Here is a 23,553-nt window from a genome sequence, read left to right as displayed (position 1 = left end):
ATATATAGTATTTGATTTCCGTATTATAATTAATCGATTATTGAAATTATTATCACGTTTTTTCTGCTCTAGATTCACGAAATAAAAAATTAATAGTTCTCTTATAATAATTATTACGATTTTCGCGTGTGAAATTAATTAGTAGCTAAATTTTAATATAAAGAATAATATAAGAATAATATAATTTAATATAAGAAGAATTTAAAGAAAATTGAGATATAAAGAGAAGAAACATTAATTATTTTCTCTCTTCTTGCGTTTTCCAATTTTACACAACATACACATACTCGCGACATTTTCCACGAGCATTTTAGAAAGTTTACAATCATACGCGGTTTACTCTCGAGATCACGTATTTACCACGACGCAAAATTCTTGACGTCTACCAACTGTTTCTCGATCCTAGACAATTTTCTTTTATTTGCCGCAGGTGTGACGCTTCTTGCGCTTTTTCCGGGTGATGGGAATACTACAGACGTAAGGATCAAGGATAGAATTGTCGATAAAAGGTAGGTAGGTCAAGCCCCCGTGCTTAGCTTTGGATCGTGCGAAATACGATTTGCCACACGTGTTCCCAATTCGAACAGAAACAATGCTGTTTTCAGTCGTTCGATCGATGCATCGTAAAAATGGATAAAATAACAACAGATTCGTGAGAAAATTAAAGTCCAAAATTCTTTATATTTGTTTCGCGTGGATATTGTTAAAGTAAATTCTTAAAATAATCAATTAAATAAATAATATAATAAATTCATTTACAATAAATTTCTTAAAATATTTATATATGTGATGATAATTCATACTTTGTCTTAAATTCATAATCTTAAATTGCGACTTACATGTGTTATTAATAATGTAACGCAGTTGGCGGGCAGATTAATTGGTGCCCTTAATTTTCAAAGTTCATTAGCTTCGAGAGACAGACAAAGTTTATCACGTTAAAAGATGTCTCTTGAAATTTCTCGACAGACACATTTTTAATTATACTTCACTGCAACTAAGCTAAAATCATCAATGTGCCGAGAATCTAATTTGACACGTGCTTCAGCTTGTCACAAAACACGTAGCGCGAATATCGTGTCGTAGAATATCAAGATCCTTCGGTCATGTTGTCGAACGAATAAAGCAAGTTACAAGGCCGGCAGCAGGCAACGGAATCCTTTGGGCCATTACACAATAGTCCGATGGCTGAAAAGAAAACATGAGAGAACTCGTTCTGGTTTACATTTTGCAATCTGCAATATAATGCGATATTATACACGTTTCAGAGGCAGCTGCGTTGCTTTCACTATTGTACGCGTCTCGCAGGGTTGCAGTAAAATTTCGGATTTACTCTCGGAAGGTTGGTATAAGTAATATTATACGATAATTGATCTTCCAATATAAGAATCGGAAATATTATTTAATGGAATTCTACTTTCATTATCGAAATCAGATATTGAGATATAAAGAAATATATGAGAATATTTTTCTCTCTCAGAAATTGTGCGCTTCCTCTCTATTAAATTTTGTGGAAAAACTGAAATTTATTTATTTCTTTTTACACAGATATTAGTATACATATACATAATTTAGCTGTATTTTTTATTATTTACATACGTTTTATCTTTCGATGTTATAATTTTTAATTTTTTTATTAAATTACAAATTATAAATTGCTATGAGAGTCGGATGCATTTTATACTTAAATAAAAATGTAAAATACTGTTATTTGTGTATCAAATTGGAATATCATTTCGTAGAAATTTATAAATTATTAAAAGTTCAAGCTTTAATTTTGATAAATATATAATTATTGATATAGTTATATAATAAATATATAATTTAAACAAATATCTCATTTTTTATATTCTGATAATTAAATTAAATTAAAAAACATCTTAGGACAAACTTAGGTAACATTTTATTCTGTAAAATTTTCTTTGTCACGTTTTTCGTTAAAAGATTTATAGTTTTATATAAGTTCTAGAAAGACTTTTGTCTTTTGAAAGCAAAAAATTTCAATTAAAATAAAATATATAATACAAATGCTATTATACAAGCATTACAGTCTTAATGTTTGTGAATTATATTCTTACAATTTTTTTTTCTTTAAGAATTAAAATTTAAAATATCAAAAACTATTGGAAAAGAAAATTAAAATTATCATTTTTAATAATTAATGAAATTCCATGGAATAATATGCTAGCTTCACAAATGCTTGCTATTTGTATATTACATATTATACTTAAATATCAACATAGTAAACCTGCATTTTTTTTTAATATTACATTTATGTATAAAGGACCCCGCGGAATCCTTATGGAAAATGGCTTTCGGTCAAATGTTTCGAAACTTTGCAAAAGATAGTTCTCAACATGTAGATTAAAAGTGTCCATGGGCATGAAGCTCTAAAAATTCGAGATTTTCAGCTACAGCCATCCAAAGTGATAGATTTTTGAAGGAGTTTGAACCAATAAGGTTGATTTTTGGGCCAGAGCTTCGCACTTTTTTGATTGCATATTTATATAGTTGCGGTCGAGAGCTTTCCAAAACACCCTATGAAAAGCTTTTTACGTTGGGGAAAGTGAAAGTTATAAGTCCTCAAAGTTTAAGAAACATAGGCATGTAGGAAGCATGAGAATTATCAAGACTATCTGATTTATGATTTTTTGTGCTAAGTAGACTGCCTTAATTGTGTGTGTGTGTGACAGATTGAAAATATATATATGTATTTGTTATTTTATCCTCCTCTTTTTAAATACAGGCTTGGAACTGTCAATGGCAGAGTTACTTTTTTTGTTTTTTGTTTTTTGCTTTTTTTTGCTTTCTTTGTTTCTACAAAACTTTTGTATTTACTACTTTTTTGTAAAATCTCACCCAACTAAGATAAGCTACCGTTGCCGAACTTCGGAATATGCTGCAGAAATTCAAAAATCTACCACTTTGGATGGCTGTAGCTGAAAATCTCGAATTTTTAGAGCTTTATGCCCATTGACACTTTTAATCTACATGTTGAGAACTATCTTTTTGCAAAGTTTCGAAACATTTGACCGAAAGCCATTTTCCATAAAGATTCCGCGGGGTCCTTTATGTATTTCTTTTCTTTTTTTAAAAAGTTTTAAGGAATCGAAAAAGCTGCTTTCTCATGTCAAGAATAAATAAAGTCAGATACTTACAATTACTTAAAATTACATAGTTTATTTTAAAAAAACAAAGTATATATTCTCTTAAGCCTATATTTCCTCGTAGAAAAGGAAAAGTAAAGGCAGATATTACACTAGAGAGCTACTTTTAAGACTTAACATTTTTCAAGTTCTTGTAATTATAATGCTTTGAAGAGTCAATAAATGTCTGTCTTGTTGGAAAAAAATAGTTCGCATTATAATAGAATCCGCTTTAAGGGAAAAATTATAGCTCCATGCTACACTTAGCAGTTCGACATTGTAATAAAAATAAAATTCTGTAGTCGGCACATGCCTCGCAAGAGTTTTAAACTTGTAATATTAATTTCAACTTTTTGATATTCTCATTTATATCGCATGACGCACGAAACTCGAGAGATTATGCGCTCGCACGCGTTTATACATTATATACTATAAATATATTATTGAAAAAAGCTATTTAATTCTCTTTTAAACAAAATACTGCCCTTCTTTTAATCAAACTTTTGAATAAAATGTAATTTGAAAACATTTATTAAAACAATGTAATTATATTTTGAACAATATATATTAAGCATGTTATGATGAATATTTTATCTAATTAAATTATATACAATTATAAGTTCTCTATTAATCTTGTAATTACAGTAATTTTCTGCATGCTCGGTTTTTATTACAAAAGAACGAGATCTCTTATCTAGAATTGTATAATAAAGTAGGGCTTTTAAGAGAATCCAAACCTAAACTCCTCAAAATTTACGTAATTCGCATAATGATGAATCGCGTCGCCAAAGTGGAAATGAAGCGACTCGATCTAGTCTCAATTAACGTGCGCTACGGTTGCGCGACGTAACGTCATGTAAATTGGAGCGTAGCTTCCGCGACGCTATTCTACGACGGCTGTTATCGCGAAAGATCGACCGGATGAAGTGGATGCGGTGGCGAAGATAACGGTTGTTTCCTACCAACGATATATCAGACGTAGATAAGACACGAACGCGGAAATTTGCGGACAAAAGCAAGTTATTTCGATGATGGCTTACTTATTATCTTTATATCATTAAATTAGGCGTTTTGTTTTTCCCACTTTATGCATTTTGGTCTAATCACTTCGCTCTTCTTATCAAACTTAGTAGAAAATAAATCTTTAATTACTTTGTGATATTTATAGTATATATATTTTATTTAAAAGATGATTGAGAAAGAGATTATTTATTTCTTCCATGCCTTTCAATTTTGGATGACTTCCAGTTTTACATCTGTAATATTTATGTAGTATAAATGAATTTTTTAAATATCTAAAATAAAATGTCTACAGTACCTGACGATATCTGGAATAAATAATAAATGTATAAAATAGAGATAGAAATAGAAGATAGAATAGAGATAGAATAAAGCATAAAATAGAGATAAAATAGACTACAAGAATGAAATAATAATAATATTAAGCTTAATATTATTTAAAATTACTTAAAATTACAATTATAAAACAAAAATAACATAACATGTAATAACATTAAAGTTTAAATAAGCAAAAAATAACAAATACACATAAAAATAAAAATAAGAATTAAAATTAAGAATTAAAACTTTGGTTACTCTCATTGGTCTCTTAAAATTAAAATTGAAATCAAAATTACAAGCAAAATCAAAATCAAAATTGAAATTGAAATTGGACTTGAATTTCAATTTTAAATATTAACTATTATAATTAAAAGATTAATTAATAAAATGATTAATAAAAGAAAATTAATTATAATACAATTATTAATTTTAACTTTTTTTGTCAACACTATACGACGTTAAAAACCGCAAGAGAGTATTTAGGCGTCTATGTTAAAAGCGTACAATATTAAAAGCACCTTTTTTCGATAGACAGCGCATCTCTCACGGACCTAATTATAACGAGACGGTATACAGGGCGATCCCGAAAAACGATCCGTCTATAAACTGACGTATTCCTGACACCATTCTAAGACAATTTTTCCTTTACCAAAATTTAATTTGAAGCGTAGTTTTTGAATTATTAAAGGAAGTAGTTAACGTATGACGGGTCGAATACAAGAGGCAGGCAAGGGTGGCGCGATTCACCGTCAGACGCGGGTGCTTACGCGGGGCGCCTGCTGCGATCAGCTGGTCGCTATACACATACAGACACACATGCGAACACATACATTCTCTCTCTGTCTGTCTGTCTGTCTGTCTGTCTGTCTGTCTGTCTGTCTGTCTCTGTCTCTCTCTCTCTCTCTCTCTCTCTCTCTCTCTCTCTCTCTCTCTCTCTCTCTCTCTCTCTCATTCGCTCACTCACCTGTAATTTTTTTTTTTTTTACGAGAGAGGGGAAAATGCATTTTATGCATACCCACCGGTCGATCCAGTGAGTTATGTGGGACTCGAGTACCAAGTCGAATTACCAACTCGGTACTCCCTACCCACTAAAAACCCTTCTCTTTTCACGAATTTCCTTTGACACACTGTCCCTCTGACTTCCCGAGATCTGTTTTCACATAACGTCAAAAAATAGTTATCATTACCTTGTTCGATGACTTTTGATGTATTGCTGTAATTGCTTGAAGGAGAAATGAATTTTCCGATAGATCGTACGTTCTCAAATTTAACGTAGATATCACGTTGCAAAAGACAAGAAATCCACACTAAATTATTAACTGAAAGTTTTTCTTCTTTCATGAACTGTATTCTTTTATAAACTTTAACGTAATCACATTTATTTACTCACTCGATGAGACGAGAAATTTACTAATGACTCTATCACTAATCACTATTAATCACTGTCGAATAATAACTGTTGGCGATTAAAAATCACTCGATGAAAGAAACACGCGCGGACACGTTACTACACGACGCGACGACGCGACAATGCGACGATAATTACTCGGCGACTGCAAGCAGTTTTTTATCATGGTAGGTTGCGGTAGGTTAAGGTACTACTGGCGCTATCGAACGCGATCATGTGTTCGATTGAAGAATGCGGTAAACATAATAAACATTTAACATATTAATATTATTACTATCATGAATGTGTGTGATATCCATACACTGTATGATATCTATTTAAAAATTAATTAGATTAAATAAGTGTTTTTAAAATATTTATTACTTTTACTATTATCATATAAAATATTAATATTAAATATTTATTTAACTATTTTATCTATTCATTTATTTATTTATCTATTTCACCTATTTATTTTTAACTATTTATTATCAATGATCGAAAATCGGTCATTGATAATAAATAGTTAAAAATAAATAGGTGAAATAGATAAATAAATAAATGAATAGATAAAATAGTTAAATAAATATTTAATATTAATATTTTATATGATAATAGTAAAAGTAATAAATATTTTAAAAACACTTATTTAATCTAATTAATTTTTAAATAGATATCATACAGTGTATGGATATCACACACATTCATGATAGTAATAATATTAATATGTTAAATGTTTATTATGTTTACCGCATTCTTCAATCGAACACATGATCGCGTTCGATAGCGCCAGTAGTACCTTAACCTACCGCAACCTACCATGACAAAAAACTGCTTGCAGTCGCCGAGTAATTATCATCGCATTGTCGCGTCGTCGCGTCGTGTAGTAACGTGTCCGCGCGTGTTTCTTTCATCGAGTGATTTTTAATCGCCAACAGTTATTATTCGACAGTGATTAATAGTGATTAGTGATAGAGTCATTAGTAAATTTCTCGTCTCATCGAGTGAGTAAATAAATGTGATTACGTTAAAGTTTATAAAAGAATACAGTTCATGAAAGAAGGAAAACTTTCAGTTAATAATTTAGTGTGGATTTCTTGTCTTTTGCAACGTGATATCTATGTTAAATTTGAGAACGTACGATCTATCGGAAAATTCATTTCTCTTTCAAGCAATTACAGCAATACATCAAAAGTCATCGAACAAGGTAATAATAACTATTTTTTGACGTTATGTGAAAACAGATCTCGGGAAGTCAGAGGGACAGTGTGTCAAAGGAAATTCGTGAAAAGAGAGGGGTTTTTAGTGGGTAGGGAGTACCGAGTTGGTAATTCGACTTGGTACTCGAGTCCCACATAACTCACTGGATTGACCGGTGGGTATGCATAAAATGCATTTTCCCCTCTCTCGTAAAAAAAAAAAAAAATTACAGGTGAGTGAGCGAATGAGAGAGAGAGAGAGAGAGAGAGAGAGAGAGAGAGAGAGAGAGAGAGATTGATTGATTGATTGACCTTTATTAGCTTTCTCAGCTATTTGTAGTATACAATTTTAAATACATTAAATAACATTAAATAATATATATTCCCTTAACATTCGCTTAAATGGTTCGATCCTATCACAATGTTTCATTTCGGCTGGTAAATCATTATATAATTTCACTCTTTCATAAAACATACTCTTTTGCGCACTTCTTGTTCTGCGAAATTGTATTGCAATATCTCCGGCCTGTCGCGTTTGTCTCTCACTTACATTTCCTACTATTTCTAGTCTATTTCGTAGCTGCTCTGTCAGCAAATTCCTTACAATCTTAAAAATAAATAAACATACATTATAGTATAGCCTCTGTCTTACGGACATGAACTGCAACGCTTGCAGCATATGTTCCACTTTGGTATACCTATCACACTGTAATATAACCCTCATTGCCCGATTTTGCGCTACTTGCAATTTATCCAGCTGTGTTTCTCCCATATTCATTAACAACGTTGCACAATATTCGAAGTGAGGTGCTATGTGATTGCCTTATATACAATACATCTAGTATATGCCGATATACAATTTCCTATTCTATTTAAAAAACTCGTCTTCTTTCCTATCTTTTTTAACATATAGTCACAATGATCTTTAAACCGAAGTTTATCATCAATAATTATTCCTAGGTATTTCATTATCTCTACTCGTTCTATCTCAGTTCCGTCCAAGCATTTCAATACAATATTTCCTTTCAGTTCCTTTCTTACACTCTTAACTATCATATATTTCGTTTTTCCTGCATTCATTTTCAATTTATTTGTATTCATCCATTTTTCTACCATATTAAATGCCATATTCATTTCTGACTCTAACTGCTCACTACTTTCACCAGGTACATATATTAATGTATCATCCGCAAACATTTTTATACTACATCCTTCAGGGCAAATTTTAATTATATCATTAATATATACAATAAATAACAAGGGTCCTAGTACAGATCCTTGCGGCACTCCATATTCAGTGGCAATTAATTTAGACCATTTATCGTTGAAACGAACCTGCTGCATTCTATTATTTAAGTATGATTTTAACCATTCTAAAACCATCCCTTTAATTCCATTTTGACATAATTTTTCTATTAATCTTTTTCTATCTATTGTTTCGAAAGCTCGCTTAAGATCCATAAATATTATTCCAACCATTTTTCCTTCGCTAACTATTAATTTCCATTCGTCAACAACAGTTTGAATTACAGTTTCACGAATACTGTTTTCTATAACCTGATTGATGTTCTGTTATAATACTATTAGATTCCAGATACATTTCAATTTGCTTCTTTACCACTAATTCTAACACTTTCTCATATATTGGTAGCATATTAATAGGTCTATATTCACTTGCTTTTTTAGCTTTTTCTATTTTTGGAATCGGTATTATCGTTGATATTTTCTAACTCTCTGGACAGCAACCTTCCCTCAAGGAATTATTTATTACTTCAACAAACTCTTCTTTTATTACATTAAACGTTGACTTTAATACATCGATAGTTATTCCTTCTTCCGTCCCTTTCTTTTTTGGTAATCTCATAACAATTTCCTCTAAATTCTCTACATTAATCATCTCAAAGTTTTCTACAATTCCTGTATTGTCAATAGGATAAATAATTCTTCTACCTGTATCTCTAGACTTATCAATATTTATAGATTTCACTATGTTACTAATACTTTGTACGTAATATATGTTGAATTTATCAGCTATATTACATCCGTTAATGTCGTCTATTATCTCAAAATCTATATTATCTATATCTTTTGTACCCCTTGATTCACCTCTAATTAATTCTTTCAACGTTTTCCACATTTTCGTAGGGTTTTCTTTATTACTATCTATCATAACTTCATAGTATTCCTTCTTCTTTTCCCTGATTAATTTAACTACCGCATTTCTTTCAGTTTTAAACTGCAACCAATTCTGTTCCATATTGTCGTACACTGCCTTATTATACGCTTCATCCCTTTTATTTGCTGCTTCTCTTATATCATCTGAAAACCATTGTTTCCCTTCCCAAACTTTTGGAATTCTAAACTTTTTCTTAGGTGCTATAATGTCCAGTGCCTCTACTATGCTATCAACAAATTTTTTCGCTCTCCTATTTACTTCCAAATCTTGACCTTCCCCCATTCTGTTTTCCATTAGACTACTAAATTCATCTATATTAAATTTACTATAGTCTCTGGCATTAAATTCCCTATACCTACTTTTAATTTTATTTAAATATAACACGATTTTTAGCCACGCATGATCTGTTATTTTAGGTTCATGAATTACCTGTAATTGCACTTTATTATTAGCATAAAGTAGATCAATAATTGTTTGACTATCCTTTGTGACTCTCGTCGGTTTATTAACATACTGTTTCATACCTAGACTCAACATTAGGTTTTGCAATTTCTTTGTATAGAACGAGTCTACCATAAAGTCTATATTAAAATCTCCTAATACCATACAATCTCCCTTTGTTGTTAGCTCCTCTACAGTATCCTCTAAAAATCTAACAAAATCAGCGTCTGCACTCGGTGAGTGATACACTACCATTATCGTACCTTTATACATTTTTTCTTTTATTTCTATTGCAACACACCAGCAATTCGAAATTATTTTTTTCGTCAGTAATATTTCATACTTAACATCGCATCTTACATATAAAATTGCTCCTCCTGTATTTCTATTTTCTGCATCGCATCTAATTATACTATAACCTGGAACATTCACCTCACTATCTTCAATTTCAGCAGTCAATCTCGTTTCAGATAATGCTACAATTGCAGGATTCAATCTCTTCATAATCTGATGCTGTATCTCATTTTTATGCGCTAACAAACTTTGCGCATTTGTATAAAATATTAATTCTTCTTTCTTCTGTGATTGCTATTTCGTATCCAGCCGGCTCTCCTCTTCTCTTCCTGTATCGCCCTTCTGAATGTTGGACATTGCGGATCAAGCGCATCGTGCTCATCACTTATCTCCAAGTTGTATGCTTGAATTTTAAACATACAGTTTACGCATCTCTTCTTAGTTTCCCTGCATTCCAATGCTTTATGTTTTCCGGCACATTTGTGGCAAGTTTCATCTCGAGTACAATTTTTCGCAATATGAAAATAACCCCAGCATTTAAAACATCTTTTAACACTAACATGAGAGAGAGAGAGAGAGAGAGAGAGAGAGAGAGAGAGAGACATAAACATGCATACAAAAATAATACATACATGTGTATGTGTGTTCATATATAGGGTGTTCTAAAAAGGTATGTAAAATTTAAGGAGATATTCCTCACACTTGAAGGATGAAAAAATGTTATATGGACATAGGTGCGGAAATGCTTATTTCAAGAGTTATGTTGAAAATACTATTAGCTGTGTTACTTACACAAGGAATGTAAATAAGCCTAATTAAACGATTGTCGTTTACAATAATTAATCCTAAATTTTTCCTTGTGTAAGTAATACAGCTAATAATATTTTGTGCATAATATAATATTTGGGTTAAATTGTAATTTTGATTTTGATTTTTAGATTAAAATTAACTTTATTTTGAATTAAATTCGTTACATAAATAATCATTTACGCATTGTATGTGTAAATATGTACCACTTTGTTTTACCGTATAAAATATGATAAATAAATAATCATTTATGATTATTTGCAGTTAAGAAATAGTAAAAAGAAGAGACTAAAAATAATAGAAAAATAGAGAAAAAAAGATAGAAAGAAAAGAAGACAGAGGAAGAAAGATAAACCTTATCAGGATTTATTTATAACGAGTTAACCTCTGGTTAAAGTAAGTTGTAGAATCGAGCCTTAATTATTTATACGTTATATGTATCAATATATATTATTCTGTTAATTTAAATTTAAATTTTGATTTAATTTGTTAAAAATTAAAATTAGGTTTGATTTTACATTATTTATTATATTAAAATTAATTTTTTAATATAGAACTACATAAATTGAAATTAAATAAATTAAATATATAAATTGTGTGTGTGTGAAATTACTATATAAATTGAAATTAACTACATTTTTTAATTTTTGGATTAAATTGTAATTTTGTTTTGGACTTTTAGATTGAAATTAATCTTGCTTTGAATAACATTCATTACATAAACAATCATTTACGCAATGTATGTGTAAATATGTATGTACACATACTTTGATTTATCATATAAAATATTTAAAAAAATAAATAAATTAACGATTATTTACAGTTAAAAAGAAGTAAGAAAAAGAGGTTAAAAGCGACAGAAAAATAGAGAAAAGGAGATAGAAAAACAAGAAGATGGAGGGAGAAAGATTTTTTGTCAGGAGAAGCAAAAGAGAAGGGAATAAAGGAGGAAATATATAACAGACAAAAAGAAAATACTAAGAAAAAAATATATATCATAATAAACATTATAATTTTTTTTCGAACCTTTTTCTGTAAAAATAACGTTTCGTTGTTACATTTAATTATTTACATGTTATACGTGTAAATATATACTATTTTATTAATATTATTTTATTAATGATACGTGTAAATATATTCTATTTTATTGATTTGAATTTTATTAAAATTAAGTTAATTTTAGTTTAGTTTATTTGGCTTCCGGTTCCGGAGAGTGTGTGAGTGACAGGTATGAGAGTGTGCGGTCAGTGAATTGCGAGAGAGTAGCGGTTAGAGTGAGAGGAGAATCTGAGAGTGTGGCGTAAGCTGCGAGGAAGAAAGAGAGGAGTGGCGAAGGAGAAAGTGGAGGGAAGGGGAGTGAAAGTTGAAGAGAAAATACAGAGGGAAAGAGGTGGGGAGGTTAGGAGTTAGGGTGGCACGTGGCGACGGGAGTGTAGAACAAGGGTGCAGAGAGTAGAAGGCAGGAGTAGAGTTACTAGGAAAGACACTAGGGAAGGTGCTGTCGGCGGGGACAGCGCGCTCGGGCCATAGAGTCTGTAAGAAGCAAGGTAGGATAGCGGAAGATAGTTCTAGGTAGTAATAGGATTTGAATAGTGAGGAACGGAAAAGAGATGGAGAACGACAGTAGAGAGGGAAAGTTAAAAGAGGGTGAAGAGAGAAGGTCGGCAGGGGAAGAGGGAAAGAAAAAAGTAGGAAGGCCAAAGAAGATAGAGGAGCTGGGCAAGGAAAGGAGAGGTAGTACAGGATGTATTGAGGACTTCTTGAAGAGGAAAAGGGAGGGGTCAGGAGATGAGGAAAAGGAGGAAGATGAGTGGACGTTTAGGAGGAGTAGAAGGTCGGAGAGATTGCGGGAAGAGGGGATGTGGTTGGAGAAGGAGGAAATAGGTAAAATGATAAATGAGATGGGAGAAAAAATGATGGAGAGATTTTGTGAGGAGTTTAGGAATTTGAGGCTAGAGATATTACAAAGGGATAAGGAGTGGAGAGAGGAAAAGAAGGAGATAGGGCATAAAATTGAGACCATGGAAAGAAAAATAAAAGAGTTAGAAACCAGATTGGGGGAAAGGGAGAAAATAGCAGAGGGAGTGGGGGTGGGGAGGATAAGAGAATGCGTAGGCCTGGATGAAGTGACAGTAGATAAGATGAAGGGAATTGGTAGGAAGATAGAACTAAAGGAAAGAGAGGAAAGGAGGAACAACATAGTGATTCGTAGACTGGAGGGGGGAACAGGAGATCTGGAGGTGAGAGTGATGAAAGTGTTTGAGGCAATAGAGGCGGAGGTAGAGATTAAGTGGATTAGGAGGATTAGGGGGAAGGGGGGCGGGGAGGGGGAAATGGTAGTGGTTAGACTAGGGAGCAGGGAGCAGAAGAGGCAGGTGATGGAGAAAAAGAAGGAACTAAAGGGGAAAAAGATCAGAATAGAAGATGATCTAACATGGGGTGAGAGAAGGATGAAATGGAGAATTGGGGAAATAGCGGAGGAAGAAAGGAAAAAAGGCAATAGAGTATGGACAGGGTACGGAAAAATCAGAATTAATGAGTGTTGGTGGAGATGGGACAAAGAGGAGGGGAGGCTTAGAAACTGGAAGGGGGAGTTAAGAGGAGAAGAAATGGATAAGGGGAAAGGAGAGGCAGTGAATGGGGAGATGAAGATGTAAGAATAGGATATGAGGGGGAGAATAGAGATGGAGGGGGAAGGAAAACGAAGAAGAAAGAGAGGGAAAAGGATAGGGGGGAGGGGGAAAGAAAGGGTGAGGGAGGGAGAAAAGTGGGTAGAGGAAAAGAGGGGTGGAGAGTAGGTTTCTGGAATGTAGCGGGGATAAGGAATAAGGAGGAAAGGTTTTGGAAAGAAATTAAGAGATGGGAGGTAGTTGTGATGGTGGAAACTTGGGTTGATGGGAAAGGTTGGGACAGGGTAAAGCGGATGTTACCAAAAGGTTATAGGTGGGAGAGACAATTAGCGAAGAGGAGTAAAAAAGGAAGACCGATGGGGGGGATAATTATTGGAGTAAAAGAGGAGGGGGGAGTAGCCTCGGTTATCGAAGTAGAGGAAAAAGAGGAGGGGGTGTTGGCAGTAGAGGCATGGGTGGGCGAAGAAAGATGGAGAATAGTAGGAGTGTATGTGAAGGGAGATATGAAGGAAAAGCTAGAAGCAATGGAGGGATGGCTGGAGGAGCAAGAGGATAGTAAATGGACAATAATAGGGGGTGACTTTAACGCGAGGACGGGGAGGTTGGGAGGAGGTATAGAAGAGGGAGAGGAGGAAGGAATAGTAAGAAAATCAAAAGATGGGAAGGTCAATGAAGAAGGAAGGAAATTGATAGGGGGACTAGAAAAGAGGGGATGGGGAATCCTGAACGGAACGGTAGAAGGGGACGAAGAGGGGGAATTTACATATATGGGGGGAAGAGGAGAATCAGTGATTGATTATGTGGTAGGGGAGGAAAAGATAAGGAAAAGGGTGGTGAGGATGGAAGTGGGGGACAGCGTGGAGTCAGATCATCATCCATTGGTAGTATTTTTGGAAAAGAAAGGAGGAAGTGCAAAGGAGAGAGAGTGGGGAAGTAAAGAAAGAAGGGATGGGAGATGGACAATAAGAGGAGGGGAAAAAATAAGAGAGGAGGTAGACTGGGAACTAATGGGTGACAAGGGCGTTGATGAAGAGTTGGAAAGGAAAATAGGGAAGATAGGAGAGAAATTGAAGGAGAGGGAAAGAGAAAGTGGGAGGAGGAAAAGAGCAGGATGGTGAATGATGGATGAAGAATGTGAGGATAAAAGGAGAGAAGTGAGGAGAACATTAAGAGAGTGGAGGAAGAAGGGTGGGGAGGGGGAAAGGTATAGGAAGGAGAGAGCGGAATACAAGCTGTTATGTAAAAGGAAAAGAGGGGAAGAAAACGAGAGATGGATTAAGGAGGCGCAGGAAGTAAGGACGGAAGGGGAGGTATGGGGGATAGTTAATAAGGAGAGGAAAAAGAGAAAGGGGATCAACGAGGAGATAGAAGGGAAAGAATGGAGGGAGTACTTTATGAAGTTGTTAGGAGGGGTAGAAGGTAGAGTGTTAAGAGGAGGGAAGGGAAGGAGGGCAGAGGATGGAGAAGAGGATCTGAGGAGAGGTGAGGTAAGGTATGTTTTGGAGAAGTTGAAAAAGGGGAAGGCGGCGGGGGCGGATGGGGTGCCAAACGAGGTATGGAAGTGTGGGGAAGAAAGGATAGAGGAGTGGATCTGGGGTTTCTGTAACAGGGTCTGGAAGGGAGAAGGGTGGCCGGAGCAGTGGAAGGATGGAATAATTGTTCCTTTAGTGAAAAAGGGGGCAGGAGTGAAGGTAGAGGACTATAGAGGGGTAACGTTGATGCCAACGCTGTACAAAGTGTATGTGGGAGTGTTAACAGAGAGGTTGAAGGAAGAGATGGAGGAAAAAGACATGGTGCCACAGAATCAGACAGGTTTTAGAAAGGGGATGGGTGTAATAGACAATATTTATGTTTTGAATTTTTTGGTGAATAGGCAGTTAAAGCGGAAAGGTGGAATGGTGGTTGCGACGTTTGTGGATCTAAAGGCGGCGTTTGACTCGGTGGACAGGGAGGTGTTAATGGAAGCAATGAAGGGGAGAGGGGTTAGGGAAGGATTAAGGAGTAGGATAGAAGAGGTGTATAGGGAGACAAGGAGTAGAGTGAAGGTAGGAGAGAAAATAGGAGAGAATTTTTGGACAGCAAGAGGAGTGAGGCAGGGATGTCCAATGAGTCTGTATTTATTCAACCTAGTTTTAGCGGATGTGGAGGAGGTGTTGAGAAGGGGAGGATGGGGTGGGGTGAAACTAGGAGAGGAAAAAATATATTGTCTGGCATATGCGGATGACATGGTGCTGTTGTCAGAAAATGAAGAGGGGATGGCACACATGTTAGGGAAATTAGAGGGGTATATGGATAGGAAAAGGTTAGAGGTGAATGTGGGGAAAACGAAAGTTATGAGGTTTAGGAAAGGAGGAGGGAGGAGGAAGGCGGCAAAGTGGAGATGGAAGGGGAAAGAGATAGAGGAGGTGAAGGAATTCACATATTTAGGATATAAGATGCAAAGGAACGGAGGACAGGAGGAGCACGTGAAAGACAGGGTAAGGAAGGCAGGGTGATAAGACAGGTGTGGGGGATAGGTAAAAGGAGGTTTACGGGAGATTGGAAAAGAAGAATTTGGCTGTGTGAGAGGTTGGTAGGAACGGTAATGGAGTTCGGTGCAGAAATATGGGGATGGAGGGAATGGAAAGAGGTAGAGGCAATGCAGGAAAGATGGATTAGGTGGACGTTAGGGATGGATTGGTGCACACCGGGGTATATGGTAAGGGAGGAGACTAGGAAGGAGAAGTTTAGGATAGGGACAGGGAAAAGGGCAGTAGGGTTTGAAAAGAAACTGGAAGAAGGGAGAGGCGGAGGCCTAGCGAGGAGATGTTTTGAGGAAATAAACAGGAAGATACGAGAGGGAGGGGAAATGACAGGGTGGGAAGAGGAGAGGAGGAAATTTTTTGAGGACAGGGGAAAAGAAGTGAAAGGGATGGAGGAGAAAAGAGGGAGGGGAGAAGAAGTATATGATGGGTGGGAACAGAGGGACAGAGAGATGCAAAAGGAGGAAAGATGGGAAAGGATTAGAGATTCAAGGTACAATAGATGGTATGGGGAGGTGAAGGAAGAGGGAATACCAGCATATCTGGAAAAGTGATGGGGGGAGAGTAGATGGAGGAGGGTGATAAGATTTAGGTTGAATAACGAGATGAGAGGAGCGAGATATTGGGAATCGGAAGAAAGAAGGAAGTGTAGGCGGTGTGGAGGGGATGAGGAGACATGGGAACATGTACTGGGAGAATGCAGAGGAGGAGGAAAAGAGGGGAATTGGTGGGAAAGAATGGAAGAGATCTTGAGTCAGGATGGGGAAGGGGAATGGTGGATGAGGGAGATAGAGAGTGAAAGAGAGAAGGAGAGGGGGGAGTGTGGAGGAGAGGTGGAAGGAGAGGGTGTGGTAAATGGAGGGGTGTATGTGGAGTGAAGGAGAATATGCGGAGTATGTGGAATCGGAAGTCGAAAAGTTAGGGATAGATCTCTCTCTCTCTTGGTTAGGTTAGATAGGGTAGTTTGTAAGATAGAATGTGAGGCAGACGTAAGCCGAGGGTAGTTATAAGCTAGTAGTAAGAAAAGAGAGCGGTTGTTGGACAGGCGGTGTCTTCCCTGCGCGGCGAATCACAGCATAGGTGCTTGGTTGATGCTGTATGCTCGTGGTTATTTTTATTTTTATTTTTATTTTTATTTTTAGTTTAATTTTGATTTATTTTTATTTTTCTCCGTTTTCCTTTATCTTTATTTTCACTTTGGTTTATTGTATTATATTGTATTTATTTTTATTTTTATTTTTACTGTTATTTTTGTTTTATATTATATTTTCTTGTGATTTCCTTTCTGTTTATTTCTGTTTTTTTTGGTTTGCGTGATTTTGTACTCTTTTGCTGCGAAAGGTGTGTAAGAGGTTCGGGTACGCTCCTCGAAAAAGCGCCTTCAATCCCCAAGGGGACGAATAAAGATATGAATGAATGAATGAATTTTAGTTTAGTTTATTTTTGTTAAATACTTTGAATTAAAATTAACTATATTTTCTTATTTTTACATTAAATCATAATTTAAATTGTTTGATCGAAATTAATTTTATTTTTTAAGTTTTATTATTAAATAAAATATTGACTTTAATTAAAATTTGTTTGTAAAAGTGATTTAAATTTTTAATTGTTGAATAAAATAGCTTTTATTAGGATTATTATAAAGTACAATTAATTTTGATTTGAATTATTAAAATAAAGTTAATTTTAATTTCTAATTATTGAATTAAAATCATAAATCACCTCCAATTTTTTAATTGTTGAAATTAAAATTAATTTCGATTTAGATTATTGAAATAAAATTAAGTGTTAAAATTGATTGAAATTGGTTTTGACTTATATTAAAATTGACTTGATATAAAACTGACTTTAATCAGATTTGACAGTAGATTTGATTCAAATTAAAATTCACTTTAACTTGAACTATTTAATTATAATTAGTTTTAACTTAAATTGTTGAATTGAAATTGATTTTGAAGCCTGAATTTATATGGATTTTGATTTGAATTAAAATTGTCTTGACTTATATTGAAATTTGCTTTACCTTGAATTAAAATTTAATTTGAATTGAAATTGGCTTTAACTTTGATTGAAATTGGCTTTGACTTGGATTGAAATTGGCTTTGACTTAGATTGAAATTGACATTGACTTGGATTGAAATTGGCTTTGACTTGGGTTGGAATTGGTTTTGATTTGAATTGAAATTGGCTTGGATATTTGGAATAAAATTGACTTTGATTTGGATTAAAATAAGTTTTGACTTGAAATAAAATTGGTTTTGATTTAGACTATTTATTTAAAATTGGCTTTGATTTAAATTAAAATTGATTTTAACTTAAATTATAATTAACTCTAATTTTCTATTGTTGAATTGAAAGAAATCTTTTTATTACAGAAATAAAATTAGTTTTAATTTAGATCGTTTAATTATAATTGGCTTTAATTTGGATTATTGAATTAAAGTTAGCTTTAACGTTTATTATTTCAATAATTAGAAGAAAGATAGTTCGATCGATTGAAGAAGAAGAAGAATATCAATGTAATAAACGAGAAAAAAAGGCAAAACGTCAGGCCGAGAGACGGGAAATAAAGCGAATAATGTCCAAAAAAGATTGTCAATATTTATCAAATATTGGTGAAATTTGTTCAAATATAACACAAGCTTCTGTAAATTTTTCAAAAAACATTATAATAGATTCTCATGCTTCAACCATTTCATTCAAAAAGATAGTATATTCAGAAGGTGAAACAATTAACATTGCATCTCAAACGATTGAAACATCAATAAATAAAAATGTTTCTATAATAAAAAATAATAATGAAATTAATACGATAAATGATGGTATAAAATTATTTAATGTTAACGATGATATTGATATAATTAAAAATGATCATAACTCAAGTATGGGAACTTCTTTAAATAATAATATTATTTCTCCTGTACCTGGTACATCAAATAAATTGATAAACTTAGATGATAACAACAGGTACGAAAATTGTATTAATTTACATGAGGTACCATCACAAAATATTATAATAGATAATAAAGTAGCAAAATTAAAATTAATGAATATTAACATAATTAAAAATAAACAAGTAAGATGGAAAGAAAAAAATCGAGCTTTAGAAAAAGGATACATAGACATTAATACATATCACATAACTCAATTAGAAAATATTGTAGAACATTATATAGGAGAAATGAATTTATGTTGCGAACATTGTGGTGCGAAACATTTCAATTCTGAAAAAGTAGCTAATAAAGGTAATTCGTTTAATGATTGTTGTGGCCATGGGACTGTTGAGTTAAATTCTTTACCTCAACCTCCGCGTGAACTTTATGAATTGTTTACTGAAAATCATCCAAAATCAAAACATTTTTATAATCGTATTCATGCATATAATAATGCATTTTCATTCGCGTCGTTTAACGCAAACATATCAGATTTTAGTGCTCAAAGACCTGGACCATATTGTTTTAAAATTCAAGGACAAATCTATTATCAAATTAATACCGCATTGTATCCTGTAACTAACGAAATGCCAAGTTATGGTCAACTCTTTATCTTAATGTATAATAATGAAGCAACAGAGTGTCGGTTACATCGAAATTCGAATCTCGATGAAGAAATTTTAAATTCAATAGATAATATGATGCGTACCTATAACATTTTCGCAAAATCTTATCGAATGATGCATGAAGAAATTCAAATGCAACAGCAAACAACTGAAAATAACAGTATATATGAATTACAATTAGGATTTTTGACAAAAAAAGGTATTGATCGTGGTCGATACAATGTACAAAGGGTAAATGAAGTTGCAGCTGTTTTTTCTACTACAGCAGATGGTGAAATTCCGGAAACTTACGTGACAATTTATAATAAAAGTAATAAAACATTACAACAAGTCAGTACGATGGATCCTAATGTAGAACCATGGATTTATCCATTATACTATCCATATGGTAATCAAGGTTGGCATAATAATTTACAATGCAAAAATAGTAATAAACGAATAAGTAGAGCTGCATATATAAAACATCGAATAGCCATACGTAATAATTTTAATATTTTCGTCATGGGAAGACGATTTCAACAATGGCTTGTAGATAGTTATATAAAAATTGAAAAAGATCGAATTAATGATTGTAAACAGAATCAAAAACAATTACGTGCTGAAACTTATCAAGGATTAATTGATTATTTAGCAAACGCTGCCAATAATAGCGATGCTCACATTGGAAAAATGATTATACTTCCATCGACATTTGTGGGTTCACCGCGTAATATGTTGCAACATTATCAAGATGCGATGGCTATTGTTCGGAAATATGGAAAACCAGATATCTTTATTACTATGACTTGTAATCCAAATTGGCGCGAAATCAAAGAGAATTTACTTCCGAATCAACAACCTGCAGATAGACCAGATATATGTGCTCGCGTATTTAATATAAAAAAAAATTATTTAATCGATGTTATCGTTAGACAAAAATTTTTTGGTGAAGTTTTGGCATCTGTTTATGTAATAGAATTTCAAAAACGTGGATTACCACATATACATTTGTTAATTACATTAAAACAAAATTATAAAATATCAAATTCTAAAATAGTTGATAAATTTATTTCTGCAGAAATTCCTAATCTTAATGAAAATGAAAGTTTACACAATATTGTAATGAAACATATGATTCATGGACCATGTGGAGATTGGTGTTTGATAGACAATAAATGTTCGAAACATTTTCCAAAATCATTTCGACCTGAGACGACTATGGATGAAGATGGTTATCCACAATATCGTCGAAGAAATAATGGATTGCTGTACGAAAGACCTAGACGATATGTTGTTGATAATAGATATGTTGTTCCATATAATCCAACACTCTTACTTTTATTTAATAGTCATATTAATGTTGAAATAGTTTCGAGTATAAAATCTGTAAAATATTTGTATAAATATATTTATAAGGGTCACGATGCTGCGTCTATAATCATTGGAGAAAATGTAGATAAAACAATAATACATGATGAAATTCAAGATTTTATCGAAGCTCGATATGTTGGGCCTGTAGAAGCGTGTTGGCGCATTTTAAGTAAACCTTTGCAAGAAAAAAGTCGCTATATTTCGTTTACCGGTTCATTTACCAAACAAACATAATGTTATAATCGATGATAATATTAATAATAATGCGATAAGATCTGTTATAGAACGAGTAACAATGTTGATAGATTATTTTGAATTAAATGCTCGAGATGAGGGAGCGAAACAATATTTATACAGTGATATTCCATCTCATTATGTATTTAAAAAAGTTACAATTAATAGCAAAACTATTAATCGCTGGGAAAAACGTCAAAGATACCTTAATTGTATTGGTCGTATGTATTCCGTCAGCCTGTCTCAGATAGAATTGTTTCATTTACGTATACTATTACTACATGTTAAAGGAGCTACGAGTTTTCAAGAGTTAAGAACAGTTAATAATAAGATATATCAAATTTTCACCGCAGCATGTTTAGCATTAGGACTCATAGAAGATGATGAAGAATGGTATCGTGCAATGAATGAAGCAAAAATTTGGATGATGCCAAGACGACTTCGTAATTTATTCGTACGAATTTTGATTCATTGTCAACCAGTTCATCCGAAAAAGTTATGGGATGAGTTTAAAAAAGATATGTCGGAAGATTATATAAGACGATTTGGATCTATAATAGGAATAAAGAAAGTTTATAATTATATTATTAATTTGCTTCAAAAGGAAGGATCAAATATTGCTAATTTTCCTGAAATGGAACAAGAAACAGAAGAACAAGAAACAGACGACGAAGAACACATTGTGGAGGACACATCGATAGGTATGCAACAATATGAACAATTAAACATAGAACAAAAAGAAATTGTTGATACTATTTTAGTAGTTACAACAAGTAATAATAGTGATAGGTATTTTTATATCGATGGCCCAGGTGGTTCTGGTAAAACTTTCATTTATACTACCTTGTATTATCTACTAAGTAGAGAAAAAATAGTTAGTACAATGGCATTTACCGGTATTGCTGCGACATTACTTCCAAATGGAAAAACAATACACAAAGTTTTTGGGTTACCTCTACCTCTTTTTGCCGATTCTACGTCGAATATTAAAGTTCAGTCTAAGGAAGCTGAAAAATTGAAACTTGTGGATGTTTTCATCATAGACGAAGCTCCTATGGCACCACGTTATGTATTGGAAATAATGGATCGAACATTACGTGATATAATGCAAAATGATTTATATTTTGGTGGTAAAATTATTCTTCTTGGTGGAGATTTTAGACAACTATTACCTGTAAAAGAAAGAGCTACACGTTGTGAAATTATAAATTTATCAATAAAATTTAGTATTCTATGGAAACAATTTAAAATATTTTCATTGACACAAAATATGAGAACTTTACCACAGGAAAAAGAATTTGCACAATTTTTATTAAATTTAGGTAATGGTTCTTTAAATGATTATTCAGATAATGTTCAGATTCCAGAAAAATGTATAGCAAATGCAAACTCGGATATGATTAAAGACATATACGGAGATATCATAATACGTAAACAATATAAAACTATGGCTAATTATGTTATATTATCTGCAAGAAATGTTGATGTTGATGAAATAAACGAAAAAGTAATAAATCTGTTAGATGAGATGACAGAGAAAATTTATACAAGTGTGGATACTCTTGAAACGATTGGAAATAATGAAGATATACACGAAATAATTCCGATAGAATATCTTAACTCTTTAAATCCAACATGTCTTCCACCTCATAAATTACGCTTAAGAAAATACACTGTTATCATGCTTATTAGAAATCTCAGTATCAATGAAGGTTTATGCAATGGTACTAGATTATTAGTTTTAGATTTAGATAATAACTTATTACGTTGTGAAATTTTAACAGGTAATAAGATTGGAGAAATTGTTTTTCTTAATCGTATTACTTTATATTGCGAAAATGTGTACCCATTTACTTTTAAAAGAAGACAATTTCCAGTGAAACTAGCATTTGCTATGACTATAAATAAATCACAAGCGCAAACTTTTGATAAAATTGCAATAGATCTTCGGAAAAATTTTTAGTCATGGACAACTATATGTCGCCTTTTCACGGGTTCGTTCTTGGGATTCATTAAAAATTTATTTAGAACGTGATAATCTATCTAAAAAAATAAAAAATTATGTTTATAAAGAAATATTGAATAATTAAACAATAAAATAGGTTAATATAAAATGTAACCAAAAACAAAGAAGTAACATACTCGTAACTATAACTATAATCAAAACTGAATTACAAATACTTTATTCTCTAAAATACTTTATTCTATGAAATAAAACATAGATAAAATAATGTTTCAAAATATTCATGGTGCAGTCTAGATTGTAGTCTCTATTATAAAAAAAAAATAACAAAGTAAACAAAAATTAAAGAGATTTTTATTTTTAAAAAACTTAATTTAATTAAAGATTAATAATTATCTTTCAGCAATATTTTAATTGATAATTTAATTATTAATATACTTACATTTATATACTTAAATATATATATATTTGTAGAAGTTATAAATACTTGTAGAAATAAAGTT

The 23,553-nt window shown here is 32.8% G+C and overlaps 2 protein-coding genes and 1 long non-coding RNA gene across 3 annotated transcripts in view; all 3 read left to right on the top strand.

Moving 5' to 3' along the window:
* The window catches only part of LOC145961072 (uncharacterized), a 64,776-nt gene that overhangs the window by 22,509 nt on the left and 18,714 nt on the right, over window positions 1-23,553 (top strand). The window lies entirely within an intron of this gene.
* Window positions 1-23,553, top strand: part of LOC145960822 (somatomedin-B and thrombospondin type-1 domain-containing protein-like) — a 28,503-nt gene that overhangs the window by 3,683 nt on the left and 1,267 nt on the right. The window contains exons 3-4 of the mRNA XM_083080520.1: window positions 431-509; window positions 1,269-1,342. Of these exons, the coding sequence (XP_082936646.1) occupies window positions 431-509; window positions 1,269-1,342 (153 nt within the window). The remainder of the gene's footprint in view (window positions 1-430; window positions 510-1,268; window positions 1,343-23,553) is intronic.
* LOC145960823 (uncharacterized) lies at window positions 11,068-13,449 on the top strand. The gene is made up of 2 exons (XM_083080522.1): window positions 11,068-11,188; window positions 11,616-13,449. The coding sequence occupies exon 2, from the start codon at window positions 12,403-12,405 to the stop codon at window positions 13,447-13,449; it is 1,047 nt and encodes a 348-aa protein (XP_082936648.1). The 5' UTR covers window positions 11,068-11,188; window positions 11,616-12,402.

This window comes from Camponotus vicinus, unplaced genomic scaffold (genome assembly GCF_025532165.1).
Source record: "Camponotus vicinus isolate PSW18456_S1 unplaced genomic scaffold, iyCamVici1.0 SCAF_10, whole genome shotgun sequence".
Lineage (NCBI taxonomy): Eukaryota > Metazoa > Arthropoda > Insecta > Hymenoptera > Formicidae > Camponotus > Camponotus vicinus.
This window is presented reverse-complemented; position numbering and strand designations above follow the sequence as displayed.